This window comes from Mus caroli, chromosome 12, assembly GCF_900094665.2.
Source record: "Mus caroli chromosome 12, CAROLI_EIJ_v1.1, whole genome shotgun sequence".
Classification (NCBI taxonomy): Eukaryota; Metazoa; Chordata; class Mammalia; order Rodentia; family Muridae; genus Mus; species Mus caroli.
The window spans coordinates 80,536,570-80,562,084 of NC_034581.1; the positions used below are offsets into that span (position 1 = coordinate 80,536,570).

General features: G+C 49.1%; 1 protein-coding gene across 1 annotated transcript in view; it reads left to right on the forward strand.

Annotated features, from left to right (window-relative positions):
* Nucleotides 1-25,098, forward strand: part of Ift43 (intraflagellar transport 43) — a 79,580-nt gene extending 54,482 nt beyond the window's left edge. The window contains exons 4-9 of the mRNA XM_021179388.1: nt 2,450-2,482; nt 3,738-3,781; nt 23,787-23,859; nt 24,090-24,165; nt 24,626-24,688; nt 24,817-25,098. Coding sequence (XP_021035047.1) covers nt 2,450-2,482; nt 3,738-3,781; nt 23,787-23,859; nt 24,090-24,165; nt 24,626-24,688; nt 24,817-24,936 — 409 coding nt within the window. The 3' untranslated portion in view covers nt 24,937-25,098. The remainder of the gene's footprint in view (nt 1-2,449; nt 2,483-3,737; nt 3,782-23,786; nt 23,860-24,089; nt 24,166-24,625; nt 24,689-24,816) is intronic.
* The last annotated feature ends 417 nt before the right edge of the window (nt 25,099-25,515 follow it).

Sequence of the window (25,515 nt, forward strand, 5' to 3'; positions counted from 1 at the left end):
TGTAGTGTATCTGGGAGGCAGTACTTTATATTGGCTCTCCGAAGGCACACCTATGTGCCTATTTGTCTTTCTATAGGGAAAGACACCATAGGCTGGAACCTACTTCCCACCCAGGCCGCCTTTACTCACACACTGATACCCACATAACTATAGGACTCATCCTACTGTCCCTTGGCTCCTCTAAGGAAACCAACGGCGCTGACTCAGAACTATTCCTGGCCTTGTAGGAGGGGTCTCAGGGTGGCAGAGTTCAGGCTTCTGTCTCAGAGGTTGTGTTGCTGCCAAGCTTTTTGTTAGTGCAGTAATCCAGAAAGATGAGCATTTGTTAAAAGAACCATCAGAGTGGCCCAAACCAAGCTCACCTGCACTCTAGAGCAGTGGTTGTAAGTGTTCCTGTCACTCGGACCCTTTAATATAGTTCCTCACATTGGGGTGACCCCCAACCATAAATAGAAAACTATTTCATTGCTACTTCAGCTCCCAATCACATAAAATATTAATGATAATATCATATAATGGCAGCAATAATAATACCACAGATAACAACAACCTGGGTTCCCCACCCCTACATCGGCTGATCCAGAAATGTCTCAGCCTTTGATCCCAGCACTTGGGGGGCAGAGGCAGGTGGGTCTCTGAGTTTAAGCCCAGCCTGGTCCTGGCACAGGACAGCCAGGGCTATACAGAGAAACCCTGTCTTGAAAAACCAAAAATCAAAACAAAAACATGGTATGGTCATGTATGGTTGTCACCCTGGCATGGGGCAGGGGTCCACAGATTGCTGGCCAGCTAGTCTAGCCAATCAGTGAGTACCAGGTTCAATGACAGAAATCCTGTTTCAAAAATAAGGTGGCAGAACGTGATGGTATGGACCTTTAAACCCAGTATTCAGGAGGCAGATGCAAGGCGAATGAATTCCTGTGAGGTTTAGGCCAGCCTGGTCTATGTAGAGAGTTACAGGCCAACTCTATGTTAAAGAGGGAGAAGGGGGTGGTGGTGAAGGGTGATCCAGGGATACACCTGATCCAATCTCTGCCTCTGCTGAATACATGCATAACTGAGTATGTACCTCTCCACCCCATCACAGAGATAAACACACACACACACANATATACACAGACACACATACACACAGAGAGAGATGTGGGGCAATGGACTATGCATAGACAGCCTAGTCTCCAGTTGAGCTGAGGTTGTGTACCCCGATGAAACCCAGTGGTGGTAATTCCCACCTACATGAGACAGAAGGCGTTCCCTCATGTCTCCTGGACCCCTGGCTCCTGACGAAGTTACTGCCCCCACAGCCTGCACAAGAGAAGCATGTGGCTAGTAGTCACGTAGACAAAGTCCCAAGCTTCTGACCTTTAGGCTAGACTCCTTCCAGTTACCTAGTAACTGCAAGATAACAAGCCCACTATAAGAGGGGCTGCTTGGCCCCACCTCGATCTCTCCCTCTTACTCTCTCTCTCTTACTCTCTAAGCTTTTACCTCTCTCTCTCTCTCTAAGCCTTCACCTTTCTTACTCTAACTCTCTTTCTCCCTTTCCCTTTCTCTCCTCTTGGCCATGGCCAGTCTCTCTCTCTCTACCTTCTCACTTTCCCCCTGCCTTTCTACAATAAAGCTCTAAAACCATAAAGTGTCTCTGTTCATCAAGGCCCACTGTGCTTGGAGGATGGGTTAGGCTTTCTTCTAGTGAGCCGCACCTAACCTCCCATCAGAAGGCCTTCCTACACTCCAGCCAAGGCCCGGACTAAGGACTCTCACCTGCGTGGGAACCTCTCTCCCTCTGCCCTCTTCCCATATCTCTGGGGCTGAGAGTGTCGCCCTGGGGCCCCTTTTCTGTTCTCAGCTCCTCTGCCGTATCCAGTGTGGGATGCCAGAGACTGAGAACCTGGTACCAGGGGCTGCCCCTTGTCCACCCCCTGCCATGTGGAGTCAGTGGCTTCATACAGGCAGATGGCCACCCAGGGCTGAGTGGAAAGCGTTTGGCAATCCTCCCACTCACCTGCCCAGAGCACAGAAACTCTGGCTGGACATGGGCTCTCTCCCTCCCCCGTCTTCCCCTACACCCAGAGATACATGCATACAGAGACACATATACAGAGGGACACACAGACACATATGCCCATGTACACAGAGAGAGACACACACACACAGGCACCACACACATACACATACACACAGACATACATGCAGATACACAAACACAGAGAGACTCAGAGACACGCACACACAGATACAGAGAGACACAGATACACATACACACAGAGAGACACACACAGAGGTGCACACATATGCATGCTAAGGCACACACACATGTGTGCAGACACACATACCCTTACAGTGGCATTTGGGATGTGTCCACTTGAGCCTCTCCCCAGACAATGCTTTTGTGTGTGAGACTCATAAGTTGTCTTAAATATTCTCTCTCTCTCTCTTTTTTTTCCAGATTGGGAAAGAAAGTTTCTGAAGAGATGGAAGAGTAAGTCCCCATGTTATTGTGTCTCCTGTAGTAAGCTTTGCCAGCAGTGTGGCCTTGGCTGTCACTGTCTCTCCAGCCTGTGTTGAGTACTGGGGAAGTGGATGGAGGCCTAGAGAGGCGGCTCAGTATTTACGAGCCGTTACAGAACACTTGGGTTGGGTTTCCAGCACCCACCTAGCAGCTCACGGTCGTCCTCAACTCCAGTTCTAGAGGCTCGAACTGACCTCCGTGGAAACCAGGCACACACGGTGCACATACACACATCCAGACACAATACTCACGCTCATAATAAAAGTCATAATTAAGTCTTCAAAGAGAAAAATCAGATGGTCTGGAACCTGGCCGTGGCCAGGGGTCTGTGTGGTAAATTAAGGGCGTGCTTCATGCTGCCTCCTCCCCTGAAGGTCAGAACCTGGCACTGGTGCCCATATCATAGCCTTACCTTTTCACATGGCCAGGAGCCAGGGCTCGAGCCCAAACTTTCCCCTGTGATAACCCAGGTGCGCAGAGGGAGTGACAGTCCACTGACGCTGCCCTTCTCCCAAGACCTACTGTTGAAAAATGATGTTAATTGAAATTAAGGGAAGAGGCTGTAGAGAAGATCTAGTGGCAGGTGTTCTCACACCCCCAGAGGCGGGGAGCATCCATGCCAGCCTGGGTGCTGCCCTTGGAAGTGCTGTGTTCCACAGCCAGTGCAGTCATGCACAGCAGACCCACTTGCCTGAAAAGGTTTAACCATGATTATTGAAGAAGGAGAATTTATATGTATTAACTGTTGTCTTAGGGTTTCTATTGCTGTGATGAAACACCATGACCAAAAGCAAGGGGGAAAGGGCTTATTTGGCTTACACTCCCACATCAAGGAAGGAAGTCAGGACAGGAACTCAAACAGGGCAGGAACTTGGAGACAGGAGCTGATGCAGAAGCCACGGAGGTATGCTTCTTACTGGCTTGCTCCTCATGGCTTGCTCAGCCTGCTTTCTTATAGAACCCAGGACCACCAGGCCAGGGAAGGAAGGCACCACCCACAATGAGCTGGGCCCTCCCCCATCAATCTCTGCTTAAGAAAATGCCCACAGCTGGATCTCATGGAGGCATCTTCTCAAATGAGGCTCCCTCTCAGCTGACTCCAGCTTGTGTCCAGTTGACATAAAAGTAGTCAGGACACTTTATTTACTAACTCTGTTTATTTATTGACTCTGGGTTGTCGTTTGAAACTCACTTTCTTTTCTCCTGTCCTGTTTCTCACTGACAGTCGCCGCCTCCGACAGCAGAACCTGATGGGGTCAGACGAAGAAGGTGAGTGACCTTAGAGGAAGTCAGGTGTGGGCAGGAGCCCTGGAAGCCCCCACACAGCAACTCACACCTCTGCCTCTCCACTGTGGCCACCTAAGCTCCCCTAAAGTTCATTTTCCTCTTCATCTCGGGAGGCCTCCATGCTCAGTGTGGGTATCTCAGAGACACTAATCTAAACAAGCTGCCTGAGTGGTTTTGTGACAGGCCGAAGTTGGACAGTTTGGCTGTGCTGCTGCTGCAGCCCCCCCCCCCCCCGAGGTCTGAAGAAGATGGTAGCCTCAGCTTAGAACTAGGAGATGGTAACGGTATCTGGCCAGTCTGGAACGGTGGGAGGAGTCTATGGCAAAGCGTGTGCTGCAAGTCATTTCTCCAGTAACTTCTGTCTCCAGTCACTCGTATATGTGTTTGTAATACCAGGAAACTTGGGTTTTACGTAAGAAAACATTAAATCCAGGAAACACAATTTCTAGAGCTTTTGAGCAGAAATTTCCAAATGGAAACAACAAGCAAACGGTGTGGCCCTTGATCCACTGGCGCTTGCCCTCTGGCCTGTGTCCAGGCTGTTAGCCACCCTGCCTGGACCACGCCTTCCCATGCCCCTCTAAGGGCTTCTGGAACTCTACTTTCCTCACATTTTCCCCCCTTGGAAAATGCTGCATTTCAAGGAGTAACTATAAAATGTCACAGTCCAACCTTTGCAAATGCTACACTTGCTGTGTGTGAATGTGTGGGACCAGAGACTGTACAGGTTGTCATCGGTTGTCACACTGCTGCAGCTTAGAGGGGCTCTACAGGCGATCTTGAACACATTAAGAAATTGAGGCTTAGAGATTACTACATAGTGTCGCAGGACTTGGAGAGACACCTGAGAATTGGCTCTTGTCCCTCTGTTGTCCACCAATGTCACCATCATTTACTGCTAAGCCTCCACCTTGTACCAGCCACCAAACAGGGGCTTCATATTTTCTAGTTTGCTAGTGATTTATTTATTTATTTATTTATTTATTTATTTATTTATTTGGAGACACGATTTCCATCATGTAGCTCAGGCTGGCCTTGAACTTGTGTTCCTCTGGCTTTATATTCTTACATGCTGGGATAGTAGGCCTATATATGTTCACATTTTACATACTGTATCAGGTAATTCTCAGGAACAATCAATATTCGGCAGGACTCTGTGTGTATGTGTATATCTTTGTGTGTGTACGTGCGTGTGCACATGCGTATGTCTGTGTGCTTGTACACATATATATTGTCATATAAAGGGGAGAGGCTGATACAGATGTCATTTCTTGATAGCTCTTCACCTTTATTTTTTAAAAGAAGTGAACCTGGAATGCATCAGTTTGACTCAGCTGGCCAGTGAGCTCAGGGGTCGGCCAGCCTGCCCTGCCCTGCCCTGCCGTGCATAGCTAGAGTTTTGGGTCTACACCTCCCTGCTTAGCTTTTTATCTGGGCTCCCCGGATCATCACTCATGTTGTTATGCTTGTGTTAGGGGCCTGTTCTTGACACCCGTCGCCCCATGCCAAAGGTTTTTCAATCAGCTGTATTGAGTCTGTTTAAGTACAGATAGCCTTAACTGTGTAAAGTAGACAGCCTGAGTCTGGCGGACAGTTATGTCCAGTGGGAGTCTGTTACGGTGAACATAGAGTCCCCATCATCATCTCAGCTCATCTCCACTCTGCCTCTGGCCTCAACAACTATTGGTGCTTTTTTTTTTTTCATGATAAAAGAATTTCATTTTCTAGAATAAATGAAAGCATATGTACACACATTTTATCCCAGTTTACATAAATAGAAGCATAAACGAGCCTGGCCTTTTTTAAAATCTCATTTTGAGTCCTACATTGGTGCAGGTTGTTGCATGTATTATTGGTATCTTCATTTTTATTGAGGAATGATATTCGATTATATGGATATACCACAGTGTATTACCCTGCTGATGAGAGGAGAGAACCTGGTCCAGCCGAGTCTCTCTGGGGCTGAGTGGGATGGCGAGTGTGTCACTGCCCAAAACAAACACACCAGAGCCAGGAGTCTGTCAAAGCAGGAACTCACTTTATTGTATCAGTCTTTTGTTTATATAGGGTTGAGGAAAGATGTGGGGATTTTTGGTGAGGTGAGATGATGTAGGGGGTGGGGAAGGGTGACAGAGGGTATGGGGTGACTCACATGGCCAAGAAAGTTATTCTACATCAGCGGTAGCTGGGCAAAGGCAGGTTTAAGCAGGTCGTGCTGAGTCACTCCAGTACTGAAGTGAGCAAGACAGGTCTCTAAACTCAAGCAAAGGCTCAGGCTTCCTCACTAGGTTTCAGTATCTCGCTGAATAAGGCCCAACACTGATGACACTTGAATTGTTCATTATCCCTGTTTTGAAGACAAGCAGACTTAAGTCAGAGAAGAGTAACCTTTCCCAAGGTCACACAACCAGTAAAAAAAAATGGTGGCAGCAGGATTTTGAGGCTGACCTTTGACCTCAGAGCTCTTATTTTCAGCCTTTATGACGAATATCTCAGGTATGCTGACATCTTCATAGACTGCTTACAGTGTTTGATGGGTGCTTGTCAAGTATCACCAAGGAAGGAGAGAAGAAAGAGACCCATTTTCAGATAATACCTCTAATATTTTCCCCTTCATAAACCTGGCATGTGAAACTTGTGGTTTTGAGAGAGTCCCCCCTCCCCCTGCCAAGCTCTGCCAGAGAGACACCTGCCTCCTCTCCCACATAAATCTGTTTTTCCACTCAGTTCTGCTTGCCTCCTTAATGGAAAATCAGTTCCTACATCACACTTCACACTCACACGGCTTAGTCCACTCCGTCGAATGCGGATGTTTAGACTCCATTATGCACTAAGAATCCTATGTTGCATATAGCTAGTTTCTAGAATTATCTTTGCCCAGAGAATTACTTGGTTGGCTAGGGAAGGCTGCTCCTGTGAACTTGGAGTATCCAGTGGGGCCCCAGGAATGATTCCTGTGACTCATTAATGGCCATAGAGTCAACCGTGACATTAAACAGCTTTTTGAACACCTCTAAGGAGACCCCCTGGCTCCCTTGATAAAACCACATCCAGGTCTTAGGGGAGCAAGGGATGTTATCACCTGGGAAGGGCTGATCACACCCAGCAGAGATGGGTCACAGGTGGGCGTCCCAAAGGAGAAGAACAGAGCCCAGATCAAGTCTCCCTCATTCTGTCTAGTCTCCTACCACCAGCCTTGGGGGTTAGGTTTATAGAGGAAAGTCTATAGGTTTCCATCCAGTGCCTGCCGGGGCCGGTGTAGCCCCAGGTTCTGGAGATGGTGGTAACTAAGGCAGTGCCGGTCTGTAAGAGTGTCTGATCCAGGAAGAAAACACTGTTGCTCCTTCCCTGCCTTTCAGTCGTGGGGCATGTTCAGGAGCCTTGTCTCACTAGCTACAGTGTCAGGGTCATCACAGGAAGAGTGCATGGCGTCTGGAGGGGGTGCGTGTGTGATTCTCTCCTCCAGTGCCTTCCGCTTCCAGGAAGTAGGACATAAAAACACAGGGGAAATGGACTTTTGATGATTCCAGAATAGAAACAGAGTGAGTGACATTTATAAAGGGCTTGGGCATTTGCCACTGAGCCAAAAGACACGACCTGGGACTGTTTGCAAGAACGTGGCTAGGCTGTGAGCTCAGATGGATGCAGAAGCCAGACAGAGAATCTAGGCACAGGAAACAGCCAGAGGAGAGGTGACAGAGAGCGTTGGAGCCTGGGATGAGCGCAGAGAGCACGGCTTGAAAGATTTCAAATTATACTCCAAAAGAAGACAGGCAGACTAAGGCTGTATTTCTAATTGTAAAATGCCCATAGCTCCTGTAAGGCTCAGTCCCCAGCATGAGAAAATTAAATATGAAATTAAGAATGACACTTTGAGGCGTGTGGTGCTTGTGCCCAGGGCCACATGTGTTCTAAGCGGCCTGTCTGTCACTGAGCTAGGCTCCCAGCCCCCAAGAAAGAATTCTAAAACATTGTGTAAGTAGAACATCTGCAAGTTGGAGTAGGTCTTTGGGAAGCCATTTGCAAATCCCTCACAAGACATGGGGTAGCTCTAACCTAAAGGAACTCAGACCCTTGTTGAGAAGCAAAACAGAAGATGAAAAAAAATTCGACAGGCATTGAGCATCTGTGGCAGACTGAGGGTGGCATGGCGGGGCGTGGTTACATGTAAGTGACTGGGTACTTAAGATGTGTGTGAGCTGAAAGCACTTTAGGAAGTAGGAAGAACTTGGACCAGGTCATGAAGGGTGAACAGGACTCCATTAGCTGGAATCGAAGAAAGGACCTGGTGTAAGGAAAGACTGCAAGTGGAGAATGGTTGGTGTCGCCAGTCAGGACCCTGGTTTGCAGAGCTAAGCAATTGTCCATTCCAACTACAGACTGCCTTTAGTGACATTCTGGAGATTAGCAGTCAGCTCTCTAAGCTAGGGTTCTAGCCTGAAGTACTTCACTATTCCTACACACAGTGCTTGGGCAAGTGGGAGGCTGTGATTATAGAAAACAGCGGGAGAGTAACAGCAGCCAGAGCCCTGTGTGGCCTTTGTGGACAGGGGGAAAGTCTCTGTTTAGATGAGCATCCTGATGAATAAGTTAGCATACCATGGAATGGGTTTCATTTGGGAATTTTACACATGTGTTGTATACTTTGCCCTCTTTTATGCCCGCTCCCTGTGATTCCCTGGTGCTCTTTTTCCCGCCAAATAGCGTTCCTGTCAGCTTTCTTGTCATTTGTTCTATTAGATCTTTCCCCCTCTTCCCTTAAGGTCTCCTCTTCCCCTTTTATATCACACACAAACAGGCACACACAGTAGATGCACATTTCAATCTAGAGTTTACATATAAGAGAATATTTGCAGTAGTCAACTATGCTTCTGGGTCTGGCCTGTCGCATTGCATGCTGGCCCTCAGTTGCTCCCTTTCCTCTGAAGGAGGACCATTCACCTTCCTTTCTGGGTGACTAATATTCCACTGTGTGTACCACATTTCTTCTTCCATCTGCTTGTGGACATCTAGGCCAGTTCTATTTCTTACTGATGGTGAGTAGGGCTGAAGAAGGCATGGGTCTCCATGGTACATCAACTTATGTCCTTCCAGTGTATTCCTGGGAGTGGTCCGGCTGAGTCATGGTAGCTCTGTTTGTAATTTTTGAAGAACCAGACTGACTCCCATAGTGGCTCCTCCCATTTCGCTTCCCTCTAGGAGTGCTGGTGTCCTCTCACCACAGCCTTGGCATTAGTTGTTACTGGTTTTCTTGATGGTGCTTATTCTGACTAGGGTGAGAGGGACTCTCAACGCAGTTCAGATGGCTAAGAATGTTGAACACTTTCTCAAATATTTATTTGTATTTCTTCTTTTTGAGAACTTCCTGTCCAATTCATTAACCCCTTTATCAGTTGGAGGTATTTGGTTTTAATGTTTGAAGTTCTCTATGTGTGTCACATTGGAATTCCTCATCTGATACATAGTTGCTAAAGATTTTCTTCTTCCTTTCTGTAGGCTCCCATTTTTTCTCTAGTGGTTATTTTGCTATGCTGGAAATTTTTAATTTCCTATTGCATCACATTTTTTGATTTGTAGATCATCTTTTAAAAAAAAAAAGATTATTTCTTTATTTTCTGTACATGATGCTCTATCTGCATACACACCTGCATACCAGAAGAGGGCATCGGATCCCATTACAGATGGTTGTGAGCCACCCTGTGGTTGCTGGGAATTGAGCTCAGGACCTCTGAAAGAGCAGTCAGTACTCTTAACCGCTGAGCCACCACCAATCATCCATTCTTAAAATCAAGTTTTTGGCTTGTTGTGAAGCCATCAGCTCTCTGTCACTGGAAGGCTGCCTGGCATTTGAAAAGGAGTGTCATGTCTGGAAAAGGATTGAGTTCAGTCTCTGAGAGCGATGAGAGCGATGCACGACAAGCCGCTCCCTGAATCATTGACTTGGCAACCACTTGTACAACACTCTGCTGAGCGATGCGTATGGCCGGGCTCCAGGGGATAACAATGAAAAAGATACTCACCGTCTTTGCCTTCAAGGTAGCTTACAGTCTAGCAAGGGGCCGGAACACAAGACATTATCACACAACTGAATAAGTAGGAACGCACTATGACTCAGTCCCTTGGAGGAAGAGTGTAAGTGCTGTAGGGGGAATGGAGACCTAACTTGAACTGGGTGACAGAACGGAAGGGCAGTCTGCAGAAGTGACTCCAAGCCTCAGCTGATGGTAGAGCAGAAGTTAGTTGCCAGAAGGGCAGTGGGGTTAGGAAATAAGAGAAGGGGAGGACCGGTAGAAAGATGTATCCCTCCTAACCTCTTCTAGCCCTTCTAGTCCCTGTCAGCCCTAAAGCCCACCCAGCAGTAGAAGGTATGACTGTGAGGCAGTAAAGAACACTGAGAGGTGGTATAGGGACGGAGAAAAGAAAGTCTTTAACTTCAGTAAGAGTGTTCAGGGACGCTGGGGAGAAGCCTCAATTGACAAAGGGCTCTCCATGCAAGCATGGACTTGGGTTTTATCAGCACTCACGTGAAAACCCTGGGCACGGGTGTGTGCCTACAGCCTGACACTGGGGAAGTAGAAACAGGAGGATCCCCGGGGTGCTTGCCACCCAGTGTCACCAAACCGGAAGCTTCAGTTTCAGTGAGAGACCCTGTCTCAACAGACAACGGTAGTGAGCAATGAGGAAAACACCCCGTGTCTCCAGCCTCAACAAGTAAGCACACAGGTGGAAGTGCAAGCACACACATGCGCATATGCGAGGAATATTCAGGCTAAAACCTTCTCTGGATATACATCTGAACATGGACTCTACTTTCAAGTCATTTATGTCAAACCAAAATGCAAGTTAGAAAACCATCCATGAGCCTCCCTAACCTAACCTTTAAGGATGGGAAGTCCCTGAAAAACAGGAGCTCGATAAAAGAAGCCACTGTGTTAGAGCATCGCCCTCCTGCATCCTGCAGGACCATATCTGGCACTGTGACTCCCTCTCGTAGCAGCCCCAGGCTGTGGGTGCCCCTCAGCCCCGCTGGGGAGAGCTGTCTCTTTCACATCCTGAGGTCCAGTTTTGACAGAAGTGAAATGCCTTAGACCTAGGAATAATAAATCCTTCTGGCCAACCAAAAAGTGTTTAATTCCTAAAGGACAAGCTGAGTCGAGCCACTTCTAGCCAGGGGCGACTGGGGACTTAATTCTTCAAGTGTAGCAATCTGGATGATCTGAGAGCTTTGAGTTTAAGGGTAATTGCTCAATTTTCTATCCATGTCAACAGGGAAAATAGGTAAAAGTGGCTGAACACAGCTACGCAATGAGGTTGGAAGGAGATGTGGGTGAGTGCTGTCAGCGGAATTGGAAATGCGCTATCTCTAGAGGGCTATCTCTGAGCCGACCCCTGACTCTTGCTCCCCCATCATCTTCCCTGGGCTTTTCAGCCTCTCTTTTGGGTGCTGTCTCATTCTTGCTTAACCCTTCCACCACATCCTGCATCCCTTCTGCAAACAGCAGAGTCACTTGGAGCCTGAAGAACTTGAACGAAGAAAAGGAAAAAGTGGAAAGATTTCTTTAAGAACAGGTAAGATGGCTGGGTGTGGTGGCGCACGCCTTTAATCACAGCACTTGGGAGGCAGAGGCAGGTGGATTTCTGAGTTCAAATTCCAGCCTGGTCTACAGAGCGAGTTCCAGGACAGCCAGGGCTACACAGAGAAACCCTGTCTCGAAAGAGAGAGAGAGAGAGAGAGAGAGAGAGAGAGAGAGAGAGAGAGAGAGAGAGAGAGAGAGAGAGAGAAACAGATAAGATGTAGCCTCTCTTCTTCCCATGCTCAGCGAGAGCAGTTTTCGTGTGTCGCCTGCCTTGCTGAAGCTTCATGCAGCTTGTGGCATTTCCTAGCTGCCTCCTAAGCCTGCTTGCTTTTGCTTTGTGTTCATAATTTTAGTTAAGCAATAGTAATTGCCACTGGTTAGTAGTCCATTCTGTCACCGTTCCCACCTTCCCTGTCTCAGCAGGTAACAGCAGGTAACTGCAGCCAGTGCAGAGGTGGTGAGCCAAGAACGGGCTGCCCTCCCTTTGCTCTGTGCCTTACTTTGTTCACAGGATATCAGGTAAGAATGTTGAAACAGAACCCAATCCCACAGGAAGGAGCATTGATAATACAGCTTGTGTCCACCATGGTGCTAACTGCCTCACCTGTGGAGGCACTGTGTGCGCTCACCAAGGTGCACTTCAGCCTCTCCCGGAGGAGGAAGTGAGAGCTTTGCAGTATATAACTCACCTAGAAGAGACCTAGTAAATAAGCTGGCACCGGCAAACGAGCAACCAGCTCCTCCAGAGGACGAAAACCAGGCAGGAAGGGCAGTGCCTGCCAGGTTCTGTGTGCCAGGTTGGGACAGTACTGGCAGAGCTGGGACAGTTGGGCACACCCTCATGGCAGATTCAGACCCACTGTGTAGGCGCCTAGCTGCAACGATGGCGAAGGCACAGCTAAAGCAGTTTGTGGGAAGTGCTGGGTCCTGGGTGCTTGGTAGCCTTGTTTCCAGTGTTACTTACGGTGGTGACCTCATTGACATTTGTGTTTGACAGCCTGGTTTTAATCAGTGTATTGATATATACTGGTTTTCTACTTGACAAACAAGACCCACAATCACCCTAGAGGCAGGCAGGCATGGCTGTGAGACCCTCTAGATGAGAAGAATTGTGGCAGGAAGACCTACCCACCCTCCCTGCTGGACTGCGTAAAAAGGAGACAGCTAGAGGAGCAGCGGCAGCCATTTCTCTCTGCCTTCCTAACTGTGGAGGCAAAGCGAGCAGCCACCTCGGGCCCTGCTGAGCAGCCACCTCAGGATCCGGCTGGCTCAGCTCCTTGTCACCAGGAACAGTACCCTCAGATTGTGAGCCAAGATAAATCCTTTTCTGAGTTGCTTCTTGTTGCGTGTCTTGTCACAGCAACAGGGAAAGTAGCTACACTGTCATCTTTCCCTTACTATAATGAAATATCTGAGATCATGAGCTTAGGAAGAGAAAAGGTTTGTTGGGGTTCATGATTTTGGACATCCAGTCTAAGATGAGCCCCATAGCTTTGGGCCCCTGGAGGGGGTTCTGCATAGCAATGGCAAGAAGCACACAGTAGACTCCTGTTGCTGCAACTGTCAAAGCCCAGAAAGATAGAGACAGACAGAGACAGAGGCAGACAGACAGACTGACAGAAAGTTCTGTGTCTGAGTGGTATCCTGAAGTTTCAGGTCACACCAAATGTATTACCCACTTCTGAGTCACCATGACCATAATATAAGCTGGAATTTATTTTGGCTCACAGTTTTGGAGGGTCTCAGTCCATCATGGAGGAGAGACATGATGAGGCAGTTAAGGTCACAGTGGTAGAAGTATGTGCGGGTGTGGTGGTGGCTTTTTACATCATGGTGTACCAATGATGATATAATTTGCAAAGACCTGTCACCAATGACCTACTTCTTCCAGATGAGCAATACCTCCTCAAGGCCCCATAGATTCATAGTAACACTGCCAGCTGGAGAGTGGTATTCATAGCTAGCTGGGAACCTGTGGGGACACTTCTCATTCAAACCCTAATAGACTCGCCAGAGTTGCTGTCATCACATCTCTGAACGAAGCACAGTCAATAGCCACTTTCTCTTGGGTTGCAGTCTTTGTTCACGTGAACAGGTTACTGGCATGTCCCCATCTGAAGGGGCAGAATGAGAGTGAAAGCTTTGTACCATGTATGCATTGCATTCATGGGATTCAGAGTGGGTCACCCAACATTCAGCTGACGAGGGAGGGTATATGTTCTCAGCTCCTGGTTTATTCCTCATGAGGACAGAAGGTAGACTCTAAGTAGGATAGAATTACCTCTGATGTAGTTCTTTCTCTAAGGCTGTCCACATGTGGATGAGTGGTGGTTCCACTCTCAGAGCCAGATGCAGTCCTTCTTCCACAATTGTGAAGGGAGTGGGCAGCTGTGGCACACAGAGTAGAAGAGCCCTTCTGGGTAGCCAGCTCCTCTCAGGGACAGCAGCCCCTACACAGAGGCTCTAAGCTCCTTGTGTGTATGTGACCAGGAGAAAGAGGCTCACTGTCCTAGGACCTTTTTCAAATGATGGGAATTGTGTAAACAAAAAGCCCAGTGTTCTCTACAGCAAAGAGAACCCTGGCTCCAGAGCTGCACCCAAAGCCCAGCAGGCTATGGTCTTGGATGGTGGTGATTGCCCATACACCCTCCTTAGATGGTTGGTTGCTCCTGTGACAACCTGCCTGCCTGGTATTGCCTAGGAGAAATGGAAAGGGTGAGGTGTGTCTGTGTGTCTAAGGTTAGACGTGGGATATCACCTCGCCCTTGCTTGGAAAGTTTTTTTTTTTTCCCTCCCTTCTGACACAAATGGACATTTGTAAGAACAAATAAGTCCTGAGCCAGCCAAACCTCCAGGTGGCCAAAATCTGGGGAGGAAGTAAAAGGCGATCTTCCCCCGACCCCAACCCTTGCACGAGGTGAATCTAACCAAGTGGTGGATCTTTCTTCCTAGTGTTAGCCTCCCCAGCTTTCTGAAACTCCATTGCCAGTCACCGGCCATGGGGACGATACACACCCGCTGGAGGACAGTTTGATTCCTGAGTCCGTAAGTGTGGTTGACGGACTAGGTTTACCTAAAAGACCCTTTAAGAGAAAGCTCTTGAAGGATGATTACAGATTTGAGACGCCATCATTTAAAAGTGCCCGAGGCAAACTCTTTTGAAAATTGCAGCAGCTGAGGGGACAGAGAGAGAACCACACAGCCCTTGATTGTTGCGTTGTTCCCTCCGGACCCGTGCTCCCCTCCCCCTCCGTTTCTCATCTGATAAGAGAGAGCAGCACTAAGACTCCTCATCTATCTTATGAAAATCCGATTCGGAATGGCTGTGATCAAAACCAGCTGGCTGTCACCAGCAGTGGCCTCGCGTGGAGGGAGCCGCTCAGAGGCGTTCCGTATGTGGGGTGTCACGGGTGGCATCGATCAAAGGAGCATTTTTTTTTTTAATAAATATATATAAGGAAAAACACAAAACCTAAGGATTTGGAATGAAAGCAGTGTAGTTTGTCTTGTTTTTTCCCCGGGAACATGAAGAGGATGAAATAGAATCCGATATGCCCGGTTTCTAACACACTTTTGCGATGGCGTTCTCACCACACTGACACTGTGTCCCTCATCCCGGGCCTCACTGAGGAGCCCCTCAGCCTCCCTTCCTTCCAGCCACACATTCTTTTATTATCTTTAAAGTTCTTCCTCCCTCCTTATCCTCAACACAGGCCTGCAGATAAAAGCTGGAAGAAGCCACCAGGCAGCTCTGAGGAGCCTGCTCCTCATTTCTTCAGCTGCCAGTCACCAGTGGGATGACAGTCCCAAGAGGCCACCCCAAAATGTACCACTTAGGTCTTCTCAGAATTCAGTCCCGTAAAGCCCTGGCTCTTTGCTACTGAGAATCCTCTTGGGCTAACTTGTTTCCCATGAGCGCTGCCCTGGAATCGATCCCAGAGCTCAGCCCTGGTTGTTGGTCATCCTCTCTGCCCATCACTGATTCCTTTAGAGCCCTGGGTAGGCTTGGGGGGGCGTGGTTTGCAGAAGGGAGTACTGGTGAAGGAATTGTGTGCGGGTGTCTGAGAGCTCCTGCCGAAACATGGTGACACCCCTCTGTGGGTAACAGAGTGGGCTCAGGCTGCTGCTGTGCACCATGTGATGCCACAACTCATCTATCTGAAGGCTCTCAGCAAACCCCTTCTCTGCTGCTGATCTTCCAAGAGCCACAGGCCATCGCAGGAGCCAGGCACTTGCCAGAGTGTCCTTTTTGACCTTCCTGCTCTCAAGGTCTACTCCGCCTCTCCAGCAGCGCAGGAGAGTTTTGGTTTAGTAGGGACACATGGCACACCACCATGTGGCGAAGCATCTGCTCTCTGTCTTCTATCGCAGGCCTCCTCAGGAAGCTGCCCGAGCAGGGCTCTGTCTCCAGCCACCCTCTTGCCTGCAGTCAGCCCAGGTCCTGGGGTTTGTTGTGTGACTCTGTGGCCTCTGCCACCATTTCTGCATTCTTCACTTCATCTGCCCCTAATGAGGACAGCCTGGACCCTGTGTTAAGGAGTAGCAATCACAAGGGACAAGCCTGCAGACAGCAGGCCTGCTGGGGACCTGGGGACCTCGTCCCCTGATATGGGCAGTACAGGGGGAGCACTCAGGACCCCTCCGAGACCTCTCTCCCTTGTTCCTCGGGTGTTTGAAGCCTGTTGCCTACTGCTTTCTCCCTTTTCTTTTCCCTTTTAAAAAATTCTCCATTTTTTCACTTAGAAAAAAAAATTATTTATACGATTGAGATCCACTAATTAAAGCCATTTTCTGGTATTTGGTTACTGGAGCGTTTGATGTCTCTCTGACAAGACCATGAAATGCATGGGGTGTCCACAGGGACAGAATTTGCTGAACACGGCTCTTTGTAAATGAGGGGACACAGTGTCGCAGCAGCTCATGAATATGAAACGCCCACGATGCCACCTCAGTGGACTTGGGAACACAGATGAATCCTGTCATGTGCTAAATGAGACCAATTTCTTTCACTTAACTTCATCTTCAATCAGACCTTCTTCCGTTTGCCTGCTTAAAATTCCTCATCCGTGCTGCAGAAGGTAACAGCACTCAGTAAAACAAAGTTTTCAGCTACCGAGAAAAGGCGCAGCGATCCCTGTCTTAGGTCACCATGTACTAAGAACATGGCCGCCGACACAGTCGCCCAGATTTTTTTTCCATGGATTGGCTGCTGGGCTTGTTGAACTCTGAATGCTGGGCATGAGCCCTAACAGCCCATGAAGTCCCTGCAGCCAGGTCACAGAGTGGAAAAGAAGTTTGCCAAGAGGCGTGTGTTCCGTGCAGTTAGCAGATGAAGCGATGGGGACAGATGTTGTCATGAACACCATAAAGGATCTGGGGAAGTGGGGACGTCAAGGCGAGAATGTGTTAAAATATTGAAGAGACGCTACTGTGTCCTATAGAAGCCTAACAAGGCATGTAGAAATCCCCAGCCAAGAAACCCAGCAGGGCCAGGATAAAACTTGGTGTAGAACATTTGCCATGAGTGTACCAGGCCCAGGCGTGGTCCCCAGAACTAACAGAAAAGTCAGCTCAGTAAGAAGCAGAACCCAAGAAGAAGACATCTCCTCCTGGCCAGGACCCAGAGGCCACACACAGGGGCCTGCTGTGTTTCCTGTCTGGGAAGAGCCTGTGAGGTATTCGAGCTGTACTCAGGGGAGCAGAATCCACCATAAAGCTTGCTTTCTGCTGGTGACCTACCTGGCTAGGACCTGTAATCCCAACACTTTGAGAACTGAAGCAGAGAGATTCCTGTGAATTTGAGGCCAGTTTGAGCTAGAGGGAGACCCTGTCACAAAAGGCCAAAGCTCAGGGCAGGTGATCATAGTCTGTCCTAGTGCAAACTGGTGGGAGCAGAAGCTTCCACCTCGGGCGTTGTGGACACTTGGAACAACCTCACCAGACGCAGCAGTTGAGGTCTTCATTGTCAGGCCGAGAGAGTAGGAGAGTCTGAAGTAAGTGTCTGAGTGTAATGATGCTGTCCATGGTAAAAATGTTCGGGGTAAAAGGTGACTTCTCACCTGGTAAAGCCAGTCCTAATTGGTGTACTTGTGGTACGTACATTTATTAATTATTTTTATATTTGTCTGTTTATCTATGTACTTTTGTAGTTGGGCTTAGACCTAGGCCTTTGTGCATGCTTGGCAGGCCTACCAAGCTCTGTATCTGCAGCCACACACTTAGTTTCAGTGATCGTAGCTGATTGTGTGGATCCAGGGGGTAGCAGCATTCTAGGTTTTAGTATGTGTGTGTGTGTGTGTGTGTGTGTGTGTGAGAGAGAGAGAGAGAGAGAGAGAGAGAGAGAGAGAGAGAGAGAGGAAGGAGAGAGAGAGAGGAGAAAAGAGTGAGTTATCTTCCTTTGTGAAGCAGAGCTTCCAGAATATAGAGATCAGCGAAGAACAGTGTGACCCTAGCCTCAGACGGAGCCAGGTGGTCCATAGTGGGCCCAGATGAACAGCTCTACTTTTGTCCCCAATCATCCATTGTTCCCAGCAGGTCTGGCAGATACAAGCCAGCCAAAGCCATCGCTGTGATATTTTGAAATCCAGGAAGTATCCAAGGGTCATTGTTGGTCGGCCTGTAGAACAAACCCTCCTGTGTAGTGCAGACCGCAGTGGCGCTCCATTGGCCTGTAGTCGGAAGACCTTAACGGAGATGGACTGGGCCCTTCCCTGTGCCCTGTGCATGACTGGGCATTTGAGGGGCATCCACTGACTCATTTCTTCTCAGCCCGTCTTTATTTTGCTATTATTTATTTGCAGACATACCTTTGACCCCAGCTAGTTTTCCATGCAGGTGGGAGGCACAGGGTATATTCCACTTACGCTGCTTCCTGCAGACCACCTTCATGTCCGTCTGAAGTCGCAAATGAATTGTGAAAGGACCACATATGAAACTTTTAATTCTGCCCATGGGACTTGGTTGGTCACAAAGCAAAGGCTGTGCATCTCCCTCCCACACACACCCCCCCGGGGTATATCACTTGTTGTATGCAGAGCCCCGGTGGCAGTTTGGCCATGCTTGGTCTGTTGTGGTGTCCATAATGTGCACACAGCAAGCAGCCAACACCTGCTTTCTCGCTGGCTCTGCATGTCCTTCCTCTCCTGGAACAATATGCCCTCTCCTGCTGAGCCAGGCCCATGTCTTCTGGGCCCCACACCCCAGCCACCCCAACATACCTTCAGGGCTGTAAGGTACATCCCCTCCTGAATGACCTTCATAGTGTCCCTGCCAGACTTCATCTTGCTTCTCTTCCAGTTCTCAGCTGCTCCATCCCCAACTCCAGCAGACCTTCCTTAAATCCTCACCCCGCACCCCAGACTCCAAACCAGAGCCCCTCTGGACTGGGTTGCATGCATCCCAGGGCATGCACTTAGAATACTAGATGGCTGTTGGAAAGGGTACTTACTACCCACCTGTGTGTCCAGAAGGAACTACAGTTATTTAAAAAGACAGATGTGCTGTGGTGGGCTTGATTTCTCCATAAATCCATACAGTGTTAATGGATTACCTTTGAGGAAAGGCTTGCCGAGGGAAGATAAACTTTCCATGTTAAACTTCACTACAGCATCCATAATGTGACTTTCACTATTCGGTCTCCCAATCGCTTTCTCTTAGAACAAAGTCAGTTTCCTTCCTAGTGTGTGTTCTTATTTGTAAGCAGGATATTTGTTTCTGTTCATTAACCTTGTCTGGCTGGTGCTTCATGAAGACTAGGGCCGTGTCTGTCTTGTCTGCTGCTGCCTCTGGCTGTACCTAGTGTGATACCTTTCACATATTGGACGCTCAGTCACTGTGCCTCAGATCTACAAGTTGATGGATGGGTTGGTGGAGAGATGGATGGGTGATTAGACTGGACAAAGAAGTGGACAGTATTTTCTACAGTTAGACTGAGCAGGCACCATGTGGAGCAGAGAAATAGCTTGCACAGTTTGCTGAGATAGCTAACATAGGCAGAGTGGGAATACACAAGACAAGGAGCGACACCTTAGGGCTCTGGCCTAGAGCTGTGCAGCAGATGCTGAGGGGCAGGGAGACTCTACCCATGCCCCAGTTCCAAGTAGGGAGTTGAGAGATGAGACCTGGAGAAGGAGAGGTGAGTGCTTCTCTGACTGGTGAAGGTGCCCAGCCCTCTTCCCCGAGTTTTGTGAGACACATGGGGTGGTATCTCTGGGTTTCTAGGGTACAGGCCCAGAATCTTTGTTTGTTCGAGTTCTCTTGGCCCTCCACTGTATGAGAAGTGTCTTTGGAGGTGAGAGGCCTTACTTTAGGAAGGAAAGCTTCCTGGTTTGAGAGAGCCTTGGAGGGGTTAGAAGCCTGGCTCTGTGGCTGGTTAGGGCTTCATCTCACACAGCCTGCTTCACCTCCATGCTCTTCTAAAAGCCTTTCCCTCGATAGCAGGACTGAGTGAGGAAATTAGCACAGGGCCACAGCTGCTCTGTCAGTCCTACCAGCTGCCAGCCCTTGGCTCTCCGACTAGTGCATGTGTATATCTGCATCACGAATAGGTGTCAGTTTTTGTGACACCACACACTGTCCTTTCTGTGTCTTACTGAACCAAGCCCAATGGTTCCTCTCTCAGCTGCCCTCCCAGAAGCCATGCTCCCGGGGCTGAGTGTCTCCTCTCTCTCTTTATGTTTGTCCATGGAGAGTCACCCAATAAATAGCATGTTCCGTTATTGCATTTGATACTCACAGTGGCTGAAGAGCCAGAAGCAGTCATGACCTTCATTTTATAGATGAAGAAACTGAGTCACAGAGGGCATAAGGCACACAGTTAGTGTACAGTGGAGCCTGGATTCAGACTCCTGACTCCAGGACATGTGCTCTCACCTTGAGAGAGGACTTCTGCGCACCCTCTCACCTGCCTCTCTTGCACTACCACTGCTTTTTTCAAGGAGCAGAGGAGAAAAGAAGGCCAAGGTAGATGAAGTTACTGGTGTTTAGCAACAGTAGCAGACTGGCCAAGGACATAGTTCAGTGGGAGAGAGCTTACCTGACACTCAAAGAGGCCTGGTTATGGCCTTAGTGCTGCACTAAAAGATGTAAACTTCTCAGCAGCACCAAACTGACTCCTCCCTTCCCTCTAGTCACTGTTGGCACACATGTTCTCAAAGTGTCAAATTACAATCCCGAGTGTAGCCAGGCATGGTGGCGCACGCCTTTAATCCCAGCTCTTGGGAGGCAGAGGCAGGCAGATTTCTGAGTTCGAGGCCAGTCTGGTCTACAAAGTGAGTGCCAGGACAGCCAGGGCTACACAGAGAAACCCTGTCTCGAAAAACCAAAAAAAAAAAAAAACCAATCCCGAGTGTGCTGGTTGTGTGTGGTATGTGCATGTGTGTGTGTGTGTGTGTGTGTGTGTGTGCTCACACGCATGTGCGTGCACGTATGCCTAACTAAGTATGTGGAGGCCAGAGGTCAACATGAGGTGCCTTCCTTTGTCACTCTCCATGGAACCTGGAGCTCACTGATTGGCTATGCTCCAAGGATCTGCTGGTCTCTGCCTCCAACACTTGGGTTACAACTGAAGCTCCTAGCTTTCTCACCGGTGCTGAGGATCTGAAGGTGCTGAGGTTCACAGACTCAAGAGCACTGGCTGCTCTTCCAGAGGGTTCGTTCGTTTCTCTGCTCACAGTCTAATTCTGGGGGATCTGACTTTACTCAGGCACCAGGCCCACATGTTCCAGCCTGGAAAATGCAGATTTCTGCAGTCTGTATTCTCTCCCATCTTTCCTCCCTCCTTTCCCTCTTTCCCTCCCTTCCTCTCTCTCTCTCCCTTTCCCTTCTCCCTCCCTCTTTTCCCCTCTCTTTCTCTCTAGCTTTGTTCATGGTATCTGTGACCAAGGAGGTAAGGGAAGGAGAGAAAATGCAAACAGATTTCCCAGAATATCCCCTGAACACATAAGCAGGCACTTGTCTGTGACTGTAAATCCAAAACTCCTAAAATTTGAAGTTCTTTGAAGTTTGCCCAAAACCTGCTCCATGGCCACCTGTCCCACTGGGAGCCGGGAATTGGATAGCCCAGCTCTGCTGCGATATCGCAAGCTGTCACTGCACCGGAATGTTCCAGCTTGTCTTGGCCTGGCTGTCATCGCTGGCTCCGTCCCACTCAGGCACTTCACCGGGTTCTACTGGGCACCAGGCTTCCAATTAGAGCGAAGCCCCACTGTGTGGCCAGCCCCACCAGTGCCACTCTGAGCGGCCTTTTGCCAAGGCCCGCGCTGACCTCTGATCTGTCGCAGATGGGCAGGCCCCACACTCCCTTGTGCACATTTGGAGGAGGGGAGTGGAGCCCAACAGGAAAGCCCACGGGGAGTGACAGTGAATGCTGAGCAGAAGTGTAATTCCTCAGAGCTTGAAGAGGCCAGGCTGAGCTGACAGGGCCCAAATGCTGGAGTTGTGGAGGGAAAGGGGACTTGGGGAAGACCCCATCCCGAGCCCCAGCTCAGCGTGGGCCATTTCTCAACAACTCCTGAATATTCATCTCAGGCTGGACTCCACAGCCAAGGAGAGCCAACAGTGAGCTGCTGACTGGCCCACTCTAAAACTGTCACTCTGTGGATGGCACAGGGCACAGCCAGCTTCCCTGTCCCTCTGCCGGATGGACCGTGCAGCCTTAGCCAGGGAGCCCACCACCAGGCCGCACTGATTGTGGAAGAATTAAAAAAGAAATCTAAATTCCTATTAGTTTTAGAAATGGAATTGTGGGGAATACCATGACTTGTATTTTTAACAGGTCAGAGAGATAGAATCCAAGGTTGGATGAGCCCCCTTGTAGATACAGGACTTGCTGAATATTGCTCAGTATTGGGGGCTGGGTACGTGTCTCTTGTTTGTTTCTTATTGGCAGTTTCTCTTTATTTTTAGCCCTCTTCACCGAGGGACCCCTTCTCTGTCCCTTTCTCTCTGTTTTGTTTTCCGTGTCACTCCTCTCCTGTGCTCACTCTCCCTTCCTGGGTACAATGAGTCTGAAGTCTGCTGTAGGAAGTGGTAATAAAGACATTTATGTGCTCTTGGCTTAGCTTGACTAGAACAGTCACAGCATCTGAATAATGACTAGGCCAGAAGTGGCAGGAATCTTACCAGCTGTTCTTGGAATGGCCCTGTGCCTCTTTTGGAAATAAAATTGCATCTAGCCCATGGAAGTGCTGGCCTTCCTTCTGGGATGTCTTCTTGGTTATATATCTGTAGTTGGTTTAGGGTCCTAGGAACGCCTCCCCTGTGTGGTCTTTCTTCTTGCCCCACCTCTTTTTTTCTTGGCTCTGATCAATTAAAACAAACAAATAAACAAAAAACCCTAAACTGGCCTTTGATAGTCACTTGGAGGAAGTGTATCTTTATCTTTCTGGACACTCTTTGGCAACTTAAGCATATTGTCCTAATGAAGTGACAGACCTGTCTCTCACTTCTCTCCTGTTTGTGTGACATTGTTAGGCTGATTGGGGGGGGGGGGGACAGCCTCATATCTCTGCACGTGTCTGTAATGTGTCTGAAGAGTTCCGAGAGGAAAACCTCCTGGAGAGAGTGGGACCACTGAACTAGTGTCACAGTGGGCCTGGCCAGTGGCAGCCCTGATCTCTGACAGTGTCAGAAGTGGGTTCTCTGACCAAAGTGTCCTCCAGAGGTAACCATGCACATGGGATAACTGCTCTCTGGAGCTAGTACGTGTGTAGATCTGCATCTCTTCTGCTTGTGACACCACACACTGTCATTTCTGTGTCTGACTGTGCCAAGCCCACTGGTTCCACCCTCATCTGCCCTCCTAGAAGCCATGTTCCAAGGGCTGAGAGTTTTACATTCTCCATGGAGATCCACCCCAGGCCCCTTCCCTGATGTCTTAGTTACAGTTTCTATTGCTATGAAGAGACACCATGACCAAGGCGACTCTCTTATAAAGGCAAACATTTCATTGGGGCTGGCTCACAGGTTCAGAGGTTCTGTCCATTATCATCATGGCAGGAAGCATGGCAGGGAAGGCACGGTGTGGGCGGAGCCGATAATTCTACATCTTCTTCCAAAGGAAGAGAAGAGTAGGCTGTCTTCCAGGCAGCTAGGAGGAGAGTCTCCAAGCCCACCCCCACGGTGACATACTTCCTCCAACAAGGCCTCCTAATAGTGCCACTCCCTGGGCCAAGCATATTCAAACCACCACACCTGGTGACTACATCAGAGTTACTGAAGAAAACTCCAGGGAGATACAAGTACAGAACCCATTAGCAGGGGCCCCTCCTGCACATTCTCAGAGATGGCTGTGGTGCAGAAATGGATGCAGCTCCATGTTTGAGTGCCTGAGTGCCTGGCGTGTGGAGGCTCATTAAGCAGGCAGGGGCCATGGCCATGCTGTACACTGTGCTGCTCCACCTTCCTTGCAGATATTCCTGTGATCCCAGACCTGGAAGATGTGCAGGAGGAAGACTTTGTGCTACAGGTGGCGTCCCCTCCGAGGTAGGTGAAGCTAGGTGTGGAGTTGGTGGGGAAGCCCAGAACATGCACATGGGCACACTCCAAGTGCCGTCTGCAGCAGGCCTTTCTAGTCTCTCTGACAAGTGGTTCCATTCTGTTCTTCACACTCTCCTGGGACATTTTGTCTGCACAGAAGGTTCTAGACGTAGTAGTTGGTCAGGCTCTCTCCTGGAACCAGTGCTGCCTGTGGCTCTTTCATTCCTTTCCTTCAGCATCCAGGTAAACCGAGTGATGACCTACCGTGACCTGGACAATGACCTCATGAAGTACTCGGCCTTTCAGACTTTGGTGAGTGGCCCCACCTCTGCCCAGCTTCAGGACCTCCATGGGGAAAGTTCTCAGTTCCTCCAGATCAGTACACACTCCTCCACATCACTGAGGCTGCCAAGAAATGCTGGCAGTGACATCCCTGGCCATCTCCATGGGCCATAGACTCCTGTTCCAGGCTCCCAGCCACTCCGGCCATCCTCATGGCACACGATGGCTACCTAATGGCTGCCCTGTTGCCATCTGCCCTTATGAGACACATTCTGGCCTCCTGTTGTTGGTTTTCCCTAGTGAGCCCAGTGCTGAGGATGTCAGAGTCTCCCTCCTCCCCATGGTCATGCCTTTCACTCAGGGATTTGTTCTTTGAACAAGGCTTCCTGGGGTCTCAGTTTGGGTTATTCTGCCATATGCAAGTACCTCTACTGTGTAAAAGCAATGCTGAAGCCCCAAGGGTCCAGCCTGGCTTTTTGTGCATTTGCAGGATGGAGAAATTGACCTGAAACTCCTCACCAAAGTGCTGGCCCCAGAGCATGAAGTGCGAGAGGTAAGGTGCTCTCCTGGCCCTGCACCTGGCTCCTCCCCTGGCTTAGCCTACAACTTCCTGGGTAGAGTGGGAAGTCGGCTGGAGGGAAGGCTTTTCTCTCTCTTACCTAGCAATCTTCATCTTGGCAGGATGATGTAGGCTGGGACTGGGACCATCTGTACACTGAGGTGTCCTCAGAGCTCCTCACTGAGTGGGACCTGCTGCGGGCAGAGAAGGAGGATCCTGTGGGACCATCTAGGCACATCTGACCCAGGAGCATCACTGTGCATTTGAACAAATACAAGAAATTTCAAACCAAGAGAGCTTGCAAGCAGCTTACAGTTTTTATACAAAACATTTTGTAATAGAATATTTATTTTCAGTAGGACACATCCGAGCAGTCTAATTCAATAAATGACTTTATTCTGTGAGCATTTCTTCCATCCTGTCCTGTCATATTAGACTCATGAGTGACGGAAGGCAACATTTTCCTTTTCTTCTCTTTTCTTTCCTTTTCTTTTCTTTTCTTTTTGTGATGTTGCTGTTGTTTGAGATCAGGTCTCACTACACAGAAGGGACTCCCCTTGAACTTCTGATTCTCCTAATTCAGTCTCAGGAACTACAGGCATGACATCATGTGTGGCAGGAAGGTGACTTTTAAACAATCAGATAAGGACTCCAAACTGTACACAGTTAAAGAATGGGAAGCTGTGTGTGGTGGGATGGAGCAGTTGTCACTCCTGTGCTTCACCTGTGCCCACCGTGCCCTCCCAGTGAGGGTCAGGCTATGATCATGAGAGGGCCTCGGCAGGATGGGCGGCTGGCTGCTCAGACTACCCTCTCCTTTC